The sequence below is a fragment of the Patagioenas fasciata genome, chromosome 16 (genome assembly GCF_037038585.1).
Source record: "Patagioenas fasciata isolate bPatFas1 chromosome 16, bPatFas1.hap1, whole genome shotgun sequence".
Classification (NCBI taxonomy): domain Eukaryota; kingdom Metazoa; phylum Chordata; class Aves; order Columbiformes; family Columbidae; genus Patagioenas; species Patagioenas fasciata.
This window is the reverse complement of record NC_092535.1, coordinates 13,822,417-13,836,200: the sequence shown is the minus strand read 5'-3', so window position 1 is coordinate 13,836,200 and position 13,784 is coordinate 13,822,417. Positions and strand designations below refer to the sequence as shown.

Sequence of the window (13,784 nt, the reverse complement as noted above, 5' to 3'; positions counted from 1 at the left end):
TTCAGGGTGAAATCGAGAAAGTCGGTTTTCTCAGTGCAAGAGTAAAAAGTGAAAGAAAAAGAAATAATTGCCACTGGAAACTTCAGTTGTAGCTAAAAATAAATGCCCAGCTTAAGTCATGTGTCAGATCTGAATCTCGCATCATTTCACTATCAATTTTTCCAGTGTCAACGTTAAAAGCAGATTGCAGGGTTTGGAACGACAACTTCAACGTTTTACAGAGAAGACAGGGAACACCAAAATCTGCTTGCCTTGTCACTAATATCTGATGGAAAGAAAGACTGACTAAAGTCCACATATAACCTAAGCATTTTTGTTAGATCCTTAAATATTTTAAGTTTGGTTGCAGTTATCATCACCCAGTCAAAAGACTATAACTTAAATCACAAAAAATAAAATACGTGGATACTCGCATCTGAAAAAGGAAGGCATCCCTTTAAGCCTCCACCCACAAAACTACAGAAACCTCCTTCTCTAATTTGTGTCTTGTAAGTAACCTCCCACCCCCTCTACATGTTCCAAATCAATCTTATACGCAGTGAGATGCAGAGTCCACCTTTTGCGGCCACATGCTGCAAACAGCCCCCCCGCAGCTCTCCTCCGATTCCCTTATATACCTGCAGTACAAAAAAACCACTCCACTTTACTCCAGTTTCCATAAGTAGATGTCTGCTATTTCTGCTTCACGGATGCCAGTGCACAGGGCAACCCATGCGCCTGTAGTACCCGTTTTTCCATGCATGCTAAAAGGACTCGTACAGCAGCATTTAACTGAGCTGCTTCGTGCTGCCAGATCAGTAGTTTCCTATATAAAGCAAACATATTTTTGCACCAGTAGTATCATGAACTGACAAAATTTAGAGAGACCCTCTTTTTCTCCTCTGCTGGCTACTCATTTATTCCTTTCATTAGCCTGTATCACAACAAAAGAAAACGTATATCTGTGGCAGAATGGGCACAGAGGTACAATTTGTATTTATAGGATGCCAGGCCTCTGCTAGCACACACTGACAGCACAAGCCTCCATTTTGAGCCTCACGTTCAAAACTGTATTTGAGCAGCTTGATATTTCAAAGTTCTTTTTCTGACAAACGCATTCCCCTCTGCTTTCTCCCTTCCCTTCCTTCTCCCTCTTGAATTCCTAACAGCACTGCTCTTCTCTCCATGCTGCTTGCATGTTTTGCCACCTTAACACCAGAGCCTTACTCCTTTTTCCTCTCCTTGCTCACTGATGTTTTGTAAGCATTTAGAGAACAGTTTTTACCGACAACTCTTTATGCAAGCACCAAGCACCATTTCTCCCGTAAACTACTATTTTATAACATACACACTCTATCCCTTCAGGTATACTGCAGCATGCGCTAAAGACACGTGGCAAAACTAATCAAGAAGGAGTATCTCAGGTTAGGATAGAGACTGGGTCCTCTTCATGACTAAGAATTATTCAGTAATAGCAGTGTATGCTATCGTCATATTTCCATTCAGAACAATCATTAACAACATTTCAGCTGTAACTCTAAATCACATCTTATATTTCTAAGCACTGGAAGCCAAAATCTTTGCTTCACTTATGCCAAGAACAGGGGTAGATAGTTGTTGCATTTGCTATAAATGTGTACAGTTTGGTGCTGACATACCTGGGTTCTCTGGATCAGATACAGCACCAGTGAAGCAAAATAAAGTATCACAGAAACACATTTATTCAGAAATTGATACGTATTTGGCTACTCATTAAGGCCCTATTCTTACCAACAATTATGCATACATTAACTCCACCAAAGAGAGTTCCATTAATTTCAGTGAGATGGTGGCAGAAGGGGCAAGCATGTGTACAGCAGCGGGGCCTGCAAAGAGCAGCACAAACTCGTTATAATATTTAGCAGCTCTTCCTTGTTGTTATTTTAATATGATGTGAAAATATCAAGAACACTACCAGAGTACTTGTTTTTGGTTTTGGTTTTGTTTTTTTTTTATTTCATGTCTTAAGTAAATGTAACATTATGCTAGGGATGTGAGCTGCTTTATTTTTTACCAGTGAGCTAGTGTAATAGTGCACACTTCATGACAACTACTGTTAGAAACTGCAACAGCTGAACTATCACTTTAAAGCACACGCACACAGACGACCTTAGTCATTGCTAAGCACTCACAAATTTTTATTTACAAATATCTGAACTACTTTTCAGCCACCAAAACTAAAGAAAACCCAGGTGAGCCCACCATGTTCCTGTTTTCTGAAATTCCGCCTCTTATGAGTAAACCATCTGATAACAAATGGTTCCTACGTCGCCATGTAATGCTCAGCCTGAAATGTGCAAGTTCAACACATTACCCAAAAGCCGAACTCCAAATCACCCTGTTTAAGGACTTTTGCTGGAGTCTTGTCAGACTCCTCAGCACTGCAGGTGCTACTGTCGCCCCAGTCACTCTCCATTTATGTTAAGCTTCTTCCTTCGAATTAATATTTGAAAGATTTCACTGCCAAGAGCACACTTCCACATTCACAACCTCTATTCTTTTCTTTCCCCCAATTACGGTTGTTCCACAGCAGACCTGAGTCAGCTCACCGAGGCCTAGGCTCTGCTCCCCACCAAACCCTGCAGAACGAACGTGCACAAACGGTCCCTCGGTGTGACCAAAACAACCGAGATCTCCTAACTGCATCTTATTTTAAAACAACACTTTAAAATACTTCGAAGTAATGAGTCTGACAAACGTTTTCTTGTTCTCTCCAATAGCGATTTTCGGACTTTCCCCTTCCTCAAAACCATAACCCGCATTTCTAAATGTATCTCCTGAAAAACATGGCACATGCAGTGAACCTAAATTAACCGCTGAAATAACACCTGAAACAAGGCTCCAAACGCTCCCCTTCCTCCAGACGCTCGATACCTTAATGTTGCGCCAGGAGCCGGGCTATCGAGCCTGCCGAGGGACGTGCCCGCGACCCGCCCGCTGCAGCCCGGCCCCGCCGCCGTTCCCCCGCCGCGGGCACGGGCTCGCTCCTCATCCCCGCCGCCGGCCGCCGCGCTTCCCTCCGGGACCGACATCCTCCCTGCGTTTCCCCCAAACGATTCCCTGACTTCCTCTCTTCCTCCTCTCCCCGGCCTGGCCGCACGTTCCTCAGCACTCCTGCCTCAGCCCCCGGCGACGGGAACGTTTCGGGCCGGCCGAGCCCCGGCCGCCGAGCCCCGGCCGGCCCCCGGCTCCTGCCAGGCCGCGCTGACCGGCCTTCCCGGCGGCAGCTGCTCGCCGCTCCGCACGCCCGGGGCAGGCCAGCGGCCGCTGTCAGCGCCCTGCCCTGTTTATCTCCCAGGTTCCCCCTCGGGCCCAACGCTCCCGCACCCCTTGCCGACGGCCGAGCCGGCATCCCGGCCACCTCCTCGCACTCGGCCCCGAGGCCCGCTCCCCGCCCCGGCCGGCCTGCCCGCACTGCCCCGGCGGCGGGCGGACAGCGGCCCCGAGCAGCAGCCCCGTACCTGCGGGGCCTGCCCCCGGGCCCCCTCCCGCGGCACGTCGGGTGGTGCCCGAGACCTCCTCGCCGCAGCCGGGCCGAGAAGCCCGGCAGGCTCGTCTGGGGCGCAGCGGTCTCCTCAGCACTCCCGGGCCCACCTCCCCGGGCGATAACGGATTCCCGCGGCCCCGCCGGTAGCGGGCTCGTCGGCCACCCCCGTCGCCCCCAGGCCCCGTGGAACGGGTGGGCCCCGTGGCTCCGCTCCCCCCGAGCCCCACCTCTCCCTCGGGCCTCCCCGTGCCCGGGCAGGGGGACGGTGGACGGCCCCGCCGCCCTGCCCTCGGCGGGGAGGGAACGGCCCCCGGCCCGCTGCCCCAGCGCCGCGCTGCCCGCAGCCCCCTTACCCAGCAGGAGGAGCCGGTGCGTGGCCCTATAGACCTGCTTGTCCTTCTGCAGCTGCTTCTCGATCTTCTTGTTGGCCTCCCGCTGCGCCTTCTCCTCGTTGCGCTGATCCTCCGTCTTGCTGTTCCCTAAACAGCCCATCTTGGGAAGGGGGAGGCAGGGGACGCGGGGCGAGGGGACGGGAGGCGGCCGGGGCTGCCGGGGGGAGGGAGGGAGGCACTCTCCCGGGCTCCCTTCTTCTTCCTCCTCCTCCCCCCCTACTCGCTGCTGTGGCGGCCGCTGCCCAGAGCCAGAGACATGGAGAAAGCCGAGTCCGGAGCCAGCCAAGGGGGGGCCGATGGCGATGACTTTGCTGCTGCTCCGCCGGGCCTCCTCCCCGGCAGCTGCAGCTGTTTCTCCTCCCCCGCCCCCCCGCTCAGCCCCGCGCCGATCCCCTCAGCGCACCTTTCCCCGGGGGGGTGGCGGCAGGGCCCGATGCGGAGCGATCCGCGGGGATCTCCGCGCCCCCGGCCGGGCCGCCGGCTCCTCTAGAGGGAATAGAAATGTCCCCCGCCGCGCCACACGCACAGGAAAAAATCCAGCTTCAGTGCCACCCCCCACAAAAAAAATCCTCTTTAGATCCAAAGGCACGGGCTCCAGGCGCGGAAACCTCCCCAAATCCTCGGCGGGGAGGATCGGGAAACGTCTCTTCCTCGCCTCTCCCCTCGCGCCGACGGGGTCACGCCAGCGCCGGCTCTCGGCGGAGCTCGGGTCCCCTTCCCTCGCCGGGCGCCGCAGCTCCTCGCCCTCCGGCCGCCGTGGGTCCTTCCTCCCTCACCGGGGCGGGGGGGGTCCAATCCAAGGCCCCCTTTTTAAATTTATTTTCCCCCCCCCTCCTTGCTGCTGCTTTTTCACATTAGGTGTCCGGGCGGCTCAACCCTCTCGGCTTCTCCGGGGAGCGGGAGATAAAAAAAAACACAACAAAAAAAGCCCGTTTGGTCTCTCCCCCGAGCAAAACCGCAAAACCTGCCTCTCACGGGAGGATTTTTCCCCGTCTTATTTTCCCTGTTCTCTCCCGCATTTTTTTTTTCTTCACCCCCCCCCCCCTTTTTTTTTTCTTTTTTCCTTCCCCCTATTGAGCTGCACCGAGGCGGCGGAGCGGCGGGGTGGGGCAAGCAGGCCCACACTGAACCCTGGGAGCGGGGCCGCTCACATGACAGCCCGCGTCAGCCCGCCCCGCCGCCGGCGCCCTCTTCGAACCGGGCCCGCCGCTCCCGCCGCCGGGCTCGGCCCTCGGCCCGGCCGGTGCCGCCGCGCACGGTGCCGGGGACAGCCTGGAGCCCACCGCCCTCCCAGCCCCTCGGACGGGCGGGCGCTGTGACGGCGAGCGGCCTTTCGGAAGGGTTCTTCGCGAGGAAAGCGGCCGAGAGAAACATCTGCAGGAGCTGGGGGTTAAATTCGCGGAATTCTGAATAAATTTTAACGGAGTCGTGGCCTGGAGCGCTTCTGGGAAAATAATTAGTGCAGAAGTCACTGTACTAAATATCTCTGTAATATTGATACATTTTCTCAGTTGCTGAACTTTGAATATCTGCCTAGCGACTTACAGAACGATCCTGCAGACACTGATGTGCACCAATTAATTTTTACCAATGCGGCTATTTCTGGGCAACCACGTTTCCAGAGCATGGGGCCGCTCCCTCGCACACAGCGCGGCCCACGGGGCGCTGGGTCTGGTGGGGACACAAGCTACCAAGTTATGCTGGGTGCACCAGGGGAGTACAACTTGACACATGCACTTGCTTCTACATACAGTTTTGTCAGCTATCTGGTCCCATTTTGTTTTCTAAAATATTTTTTGAAAGCTCATTATATAAGTGACACCATAGTTTTCATGCACAAGCTTATCAGCTATGTCTGGAAAACAAAGATTGGTGCTTTACTTTTCGTAAAACTCGGTTCCCTAAAATGCACAGGTAGTTTGTCTCCCTGAGATTAGTGAAATGCCCTTTACCATAAATTGTTTATTGTCGTTTGCAAAATTCAATTATCTGTAACACTGCTCCCATGAACACACCTTCTTACGTTATCCAGTTACTATATTTAGAACTACCTACAGTAAAATAATTACGTGAATAGAGCAAACAGCTAGAAGGTCACAGTGTCATCAGATACATCTGTCTAGTCACTCTTGCTGAAAGAGGGGTGGACCCCACAGGACACAGGGAACACCACCATCAAACCTTTGAGGATTTGCTGGTGTTCAGTCTGTTTTTAAATGCCCCAACTTTGGCGTACACAGAGTGGAAGAGTTTTGGAGTGAGTGGACAGACTCCTAGTGACTTCCCAAGGTCTTGGTTTAGGCCAAGGCAGTTTTAAAAGTTCTTAGAGTGACTGGGCTCAGTGATGCTCAGATCCACCTCAAGCAAAGATTATAATAATTCCTTCTATATTTTATAGGTCTTTGTTTTGCTTCCACCTAATATACATTGTCCAAATGTATTTTAACTGTGGCATTTACAAGGTATAAAGGACTCGACAGAGCAGAATTCAGACTGAAAATCAGAAAACCTCATAGCATTTTGATGGTCGCAGGTAGCACGAAGAGAATGCAGAAATGCCAGTATCTGTCACCTCGCACGGCAGGGAGAATCTGCCCCAGCCTCCTGGCTTCGCTTCCCTCCAGGTCCCAGCTGCGGGAGTAGGGAAAATGAGCCTATCTTGGGCTCCAAACATAAAGGAATACAAAAACAAGGTAAAAATTATTGCTGGATATACACAAACGCCTAAAATCTTGGTGAACGGTGTTAGCGTAGGGACAGGTGAGTGGTAAATAAGCCAAAGCATCCACTGACAAAGGAGTGACTGCTGGCAAACGCCACTGTCCAGCAGCGCACGCCCACTCCTGTCCAGAACACAAACCGGGGGGGCTCTGCGAGGTTCAGCTCTAACAGCCACCCCGCTGGGGCACAGGAGCTGCTGCCCTCCCCCTAGATAGACACTATGGCTCTGTCTCTTTAGGCTGAACATATCATGAGGTCGTTGAAAAAGGAAAACACTCCACTAATTCACAGAACTCCCAGTTATTTGCACCAGAATTACAACTTACCTCCTTGTATTACAAGCGTTATTAAGGTGTGAAAGTGTCAAAAGCTACAAAAAAACTCCACAAACACCCTCCTAAATTGTTAAACCTGTCAGCAATTGCTTTTTTTTTTTGGTCTTTCTGAAATACAATGGGAAACCAGACGTAGGGCACCAACTGTACCTCACAAACCCATCGAGTTGCCATGATTTTTTGCTAGTGCTGTTCTGACTAGGAAACCATCATTGAAGAGCAAGCATACCAATATGCGAGCTGTTCTTGTTCTTCTTTATTTGTTTAAATAACACAACGCTGCTGATGTGTCTTTAGAGTAAACTGTGTTTTTCTCATAGGAACTAGTTGCACTAACTTCCATCTTGCAAAAATCCATGAACTTGAGTTTCACAAGACTCCTGCCATCAGAAGGGTCAGTGCAGGCAACATCTGACCCCCAGCCCACCGTAAAATTAAAGCTCACTTCTGAAGAACCTGCAGTCTTAGAAACAAACAAAAGCAAAGATGAAATAACTACACATAGGGGCTTAGTGCCCCTGTGATAAAAGTCTAACTATTTGAGACCTGAAAATACCCAAAGGGGGAAGGTAAAAGACACTGTTGCATGTTAAGCAGAAATGTTTTCCCAAAATGCAAGGTAAGATGAATGTGGAAGTGCCTGTAAGAGACAGTAGAAGACATGTCTACTGCCTCAAACCTGCACTATTTAAAGTAATGGGAGATAAGAGTTTTTACACAGAAGACTGTGAGCACACTAACAGATGAAATTCAAACTCGTTGATGTTCCCTGTGTGTCTGAACATAACAGCCAACAGCCTCAGATTCTGCTGCATTTCCTTTTCAGTCTAAAGTAAACGTAAAGACTCTGAGACACCAATATGCATCTCTGCTTGAAAATTTCACAAAAAGAAGACGGGGGTTGGCAGTGTAAAACAATATTCTGCTGTTTCACTTCTCAAACCACGAAAGATCTCGAAAGGAAGGGCAGCAAGACAATTCAAAGTGAATAATATTCCAATGGAATATTTGTGGGGGATGTCTTTAGGAAAGTTTCATATACCTATAATCCACTTCAGTCCACTTGATAACTTTAGTTCATGGCTTTTAGGTCCCATTTGTCTAAGTTCTATTACATTCTAGTGAAAATCATCAGATTTCTTAATATTCTTAATTGTTTTTGGAAAGAGGAATTCCATTGCAATTCTTGTCTCCATTTTCCTTCCACAGCTTTTGCCCCAAAATCTACTGTTTGGTGTCCGGGACCGAGGCAACAATAGCCCAATCCTGTAAATAAATATGTACTCTACCTGGGCGAGTAGTCCTATTGAAGCGCATAATCTGTGCAGACTTTACTCTTCCCAGCCAGGACAACTGTATTAGCCTGATTTACAGATGGTTAAGAAGATTCACATATAAAGGAGAAGCAGACTATCCATACCAGTACAAGTGAGAGAGAACTTGTTGAAAAGCACACGTCCCGTAAGCCTCCCCCACCCTATACACTTCTATGCACATCACCTTCTGTCCTTTTAAGATTTCCATATAATACTTATCAGTATAATCACTCAAAAGGACCTCAAGAAAAATACTAACATTTCCTATTTTAATATATTTACTTTCTATTTGACAGACTATTGCATGTATTTTAATGCATTTTCCTTGTGGTAGCGTCGCTATTGTGCATGAGGATATTCACACTTGCACAGGTAAGAGACACTGAAACGCTGTTGTAAAATTCACAAACACAGGCTGGACGATGCAGATACAAGAGCTGGTTTTGGAGTCACTGTTAAAAGTAGATTTTGAGCCTAGTGAGAAAATGCTTCTGAGAGACACATTTCATGTTGTTCCATTCTTTTCTCTTTCTAACTGAATGGATAAAACTTTCCGCTTACAGTTCTGATGTTGCATCAGTTTTACTCTCAATCGATCAGAGTTAAGCTCTGAATTCACTCCGGTTACTCTTCACAGTTTTCACAGGTGATTATAAGACCCAGATCAGGATGTCCACCTTACACCACAGCTGCCCTACAAACCCTCTGGCTGATAAACACCCTTATTTCCTACTGCAAACAGTTCACATTTGTTAGTAAGTTGAAGGTACTGAGAACTTTGGATGCCTCAGCCTCCAGGAAAAAAAAGAAACAGTTAATTAGTTTTCAGATGGGAGAGTTGCACAGTTCCTTATGGGCTCGCGCTGTCCGCAGCGAACACGACCTCATAAACTTTTGGCTGTGAACTGCGGGGGTGGAGTTGTGACCAAACCAATGTGCTTATTTGGAAGGGAAGACACAGGCGACATCACGCTTGAGCATCCCTTAGCAACCGGACTGAAATGGCACCGCAGCCTTTGAGGAGGCTGTCAGCCTTCCTTGCCACTGGAATCGCCTGGATTTCGGTGCCTACCACGGCTGAGGAGACACAGCAGAGAATGCAATATTTGTAGCTCAACAAGTAAAAGCCGGAGTGGTGACCTAACTGTACAATTTCATCTGCTTCTGTTTATAGGAAATAGCCTATTTTCAGCAAGTCTTTCTCATGGAAGGATACAAAGCTCAATTAATCTGGGGAACACGAATGCAACACCTTTATCTCTGATTTACTTTAGACTCTTTCCACTTGAAAATCCAGACTGTAAAGTCGGTAACATTCCCCTCTATGATCCTCTCATCGCAGGAGGAATCAAAAGAGAGTTAAGCTTGGGTGTGTGAAAAAACAAACAAACAAACAAACAAACCCTCACCAAACCAACCAACAAAAAACTCGAACCCAAAACAAACCAAAAAGTAAAATACTCTCTGATTTAAAGCTGCCAGGGAGTGGATCAGCGAACAACAAAGGTGACGATGCAGGTCCAGCCGTGCAGCTCAGTTCCCCCCTCTGCCTGGTCCTCAGCTCCGTGAGCCTGTGCACTCCGGAGTTGGGGTCACAGATGCTCAGCACGTCGAGATGGACTCTCAGGGGGAAGACAGTTTAATCTTCTCTCACTGAAAATCTGCAACCCTCTAATTCCCCCACAGCTGAATATATGCTATTGTAGGATAATGTCTATACTCTGCTTTCTTAAAAAAAAATAATCTATGCATTGTTCTCCTATCTGTGAGTCACTTGAAATTTACTACTTCTGCGTATCTTTGTAAGAAATGAAGATGGATTGGTTTGGGTTATTTTGATTTTTTTCCGTTTTTTTCCTGCTAAGGTTTTCAAGGGATTTAAAGTATTGGGAAAAAATAAACACTGAGTGAATTTATATTAGAAAGGTGCAAAAGAAGATTCCCATGTGCACAGCACCTTTGAGGATTAAAATCTTATGCAGAAACCAGTAGCTGTGGATCTCTGTGAAGGAGCCTACATTACCCAACGCTTTGTTTTGCTGTCCCCCAAATTCACAGTGCCGTGGCTGAGTGGTTCGAACCCTCTTTTAAAAGCAGGGATTACCTCTGAGACAGGTTGACTCTTTCAGTTAAAGGGCATTTTTTAATAGCACACAATGTATAATTTTGTGTATTGACACCTCTCTGGTTTGAAGCCTGTTACAGTTTCTAGCTTTAGAAATACAGAACTGTGGACCTTCATCCTGGCTCACAGAAGTGACTAGTAGGCGAGTATCAAACCTATCAGTCTCAACGTATTTAATCCACAATAAACTCAGTTTTTTATATATTAGGATTAATTAAGGCTGTGATTTAGACTTAGATCGGTGGTTTTTTTCATCTGCTTTAAACACTAAAACAGCTCCCGTGGCCTCTCGCAGTGACTCAGGTCTGCAGCTCACGCTTTCCTTAGATGGAGACACCCTCCACCAGCTATCGTCCTGCAAAATCCTTTGGACTCTCAGAAGAATGAAACTTGGTGATAAAAGGGGAGATGGTTTCAAAGTCTCCACATTACCCTTTGACCTGCTGAACAAGGAACCCTTGAGTAATCTCAATCCCGTTTAGAGGAGAAACAAACAAAGCCAAACAATAATCTAAAAAGGAAAAACAAAGCAAACGGATTGGAATTGGAGCAAGAATCCAACGTGGGTGCTTTTTTTCAGCTGTTTCCTTTGCAGTGGCCAGAACAAAAATCACTTTTAAAAGCACTAAAAGGTAAACAAGGTAGGAAATTAAACCATTATCAATCAAACTCAAAGGGGCAAAGCAGGGTCACCAAGTAAAATGACAGGTTTGTCTGTCATATGGGAGTGAGCCTGTCCATCGCAATGGAGCGAGCATTGCAGGAATAAATTAATGCACCGCTAACGTAGTCACTAAAGAACAAACACAAAACACTTAAGCACAGAAACTCCAAAACAAACAGAGTGAAAAGGAGATGCTTCCCTCTCTGGCAAAGATAAAGAATTTTTTCATACAGAAATTCTAAACTTGAGAGGGATTTTTGTTTTGTTTTTAGATAAAAACAAGCCCAAAGTCTACTAATAGAATTAACCAAGACCTTCCTTTAAACCAAAGGAAAAAAACAACAACATTGCTTCCCTCCTTTCATTTTGAGGCTTTTCCTCAGAAACATTAAAAGAGACTTTAAGGAACTCACGGGATTATGGAAATAAAAACACTGAGCAAGAGCTTTGCACCTAGGAGCTTTTCTCATTTTCTTGCCGTTTTTTTCCCGATATTCCATCTCACCACTCACGCATTCTGCACTGCACTTTATTAAAAAAAAACAACCCTCTTATGTAACAGAAGTAGCAGCACATCCTCGCTCTCCGCATAGCGCATATGGAATGCCGATTGCAAATAAAGAAAAAGGAACAATCCTTTGTCAGATTTAGTTTCAATATTTATCAACAAGCACTGCAGACCTACCCCCCCCGACTACAAATTTTTTTTTTAATAAATAATTATTATTCTGCTTTTAATCCTCGTTACGTTTGGGTCACGAACCCCAGGGAGGCAGCGGCAGCAGAGGCTGCGTTCTGACTGCCAGGTTGTAGTCAGCTCCTGCACAGCAGCACGGAACTCCGGAACCTTCCTCCTGCCGGGAGCTCAGCGGAGGGGGGGAGCTCCCGGCTTCGCCGCCCCAGCGGCGCGGGGTGCGATGGGCTGAGCCTGGCTTAGGCTCGGCCTGACCCCGCAGCACGCTGAGCTGTCCCTCCGTGCTAATGTTATTTATCACTGACACCGCCTTCGCATTTTATGGCGCATAACAGGAAAGGGAATAAGAGGATTGTTAAAATAGGTCTTGCTAAGTTGTCACACAGGTTTTAATGTGCTGTAAACATTCCTCTCCTTTTACTTTTTTTTTTTTTTTCTAAATAGAACGATGTTCAGGTTTTCACACTCAAAATAACTTTACATTTTAGTGCTAGCAAACCACAATACTCGCAGTACCAGAAGCCATTATTAGAGACGATCTGCAAGGAAAACAGAACTGTGACTTTGCTCTTCTGTCTTCGCACTGCTAAAGCCTCAAAGCGCTCCCTTTCAGAAATGGTATTTTCTCCCATCTTTTTCTTTAGATGGAAATACATTAAGCCTAGATCCTAAAATTACATACAGACACAATTATAGAATAGGGGTCTTTTGTACCCTATTTTTCCTGAGAGATTCTGGCTGTCTGGCAAACTAACAGCATCATTAATTCTCAAGTGCCTTGATGTTAAATTAGAGTGCCCCACAGACCCTAGGGCAGTTGCAGAATTTAGACCCTTTCCCAGCGTTCGAAATAAGTCTTTGGTGTTTTTTAGTGTGTGTGTCTTAGATTTTAGAAATGCATATAAAACAATTTATTATGTCCAAGTCTTCAGGTGTGCAAGGAAAGGTTTCCCTTGTTGCTCTGTCTCAGACAAAGCCAGGAAAGACACCCATTGCCGGGGCTGCGGGAGCCAGGCAGGAGCCGGGGTCAGGCTGGGTCAGAACCTGTGGTCCAAGACTGGGATTTTGCCTCTACCACATTAAAACCAGCAGCGGAGAAGGATTATCCCCGCTCTGGACCCAGCCCAGGGGGATGTCTGGGCCGGTTTGAACGCTCACAAAATGTCAGCGGAGAAGGGATGAGCGTGGGGATCAAACGGTGGAACAGGATCCAGGAGACCTGATCTATGGCAGAGCGTTCGATCCAGCACAGCCTCCCATCTGTGTGTGACCTTGGATGAGCCTCTTCCCCTTTCCCTGCCCCTTTTTCCAACTGCCTTTTATCTGCCTCTCTCATATAGGCTGTAAGCTGTTTACTGCTGACATGTCTGCACAGCACGGAGAACCAAGGGGCCCTGATCTCATTGTGACCTTTAAGCCCTTCTGCTACACGTTTCATCACAAAATTATTCAAAAAGGAAGCGATTTTTTTTTTTTAATAGTCTGCCTTCCTTTTCTTAACACCTCTTTAACTCAGACATTCTCAGCAAGATTAGATGAAAAAAATAGGCTCTGTTCAAAATCTGAAAGTTCTCTTTTTGAAATGAAAGCGCTGAGAAAGCTGCTCGTATTCTGCAGAGTCCTCCTGCCACAGGCCCTCCAGCAAAACCAGGGAAAGCCAGAATCCTCGTCCTTCCTACATTCAAAGTAACAAAGATACTTTTTATTTTGAAAATAGGGAAAAAAAAAAAAAAAAGCCTGCACACTTCTCAATCTTTCTTTGTCCACCATAAAGCACCAAACAGGGCAGAAACCCAGTGCTGTGTTCTTTTGCAGGTCACCTCCAGGTTTGCTTTATGCTCTCTGGTGTTACAATAACGAATTTGTTTTTCCATTGCTCTGTGCATGCTCTCTTGTCTAAGAGTGACCTATTCGCTTCTGAAGCAATCGGCTTCTTACAGCTTAGTCTACGCTGTGTAAACAGAGAGCGGGCGGTGTGGCCGAGGCCCCGCTCCTCAGAGACCAGGAGCCCCGCACCCTGAGACCCCAACCA

General features: G+C 47.5%; 1 protein-coding gene across 4 annotated transcripts in view; it reads right to left on the bottom strand.

The window, feature by feature from the left end:
• GNAS (GNAS complex locus) overlaps nt 1–13,784 on the bottom strand; it is a 145,939-nt gene that overhangs the window by 86,675 nt on the left and 45,480 nt on the right. The window contains exon 1 of one of the 4 annotated variants that reach the window (XM_065849489.2): nt 3,859–4,983. The exons of 2 other annotated variants lie outside the window; for them this stretch is intronic. In XM_065849489.2, the coding sequence (XP_065705561.1) occupies nt 3,859–3,997 (139 nt within the window). In that variant the 5' untranslated portion in view covers nt 3,998–4,983. Of the gene's footprint in view, nt 1–3,479; nt 3,625–3,858; nt 4,984–13,784 lie in introns of those variants that run through there. One more of the 4 variants, XM_071815579.1, reaches the window with a different exon arrangement.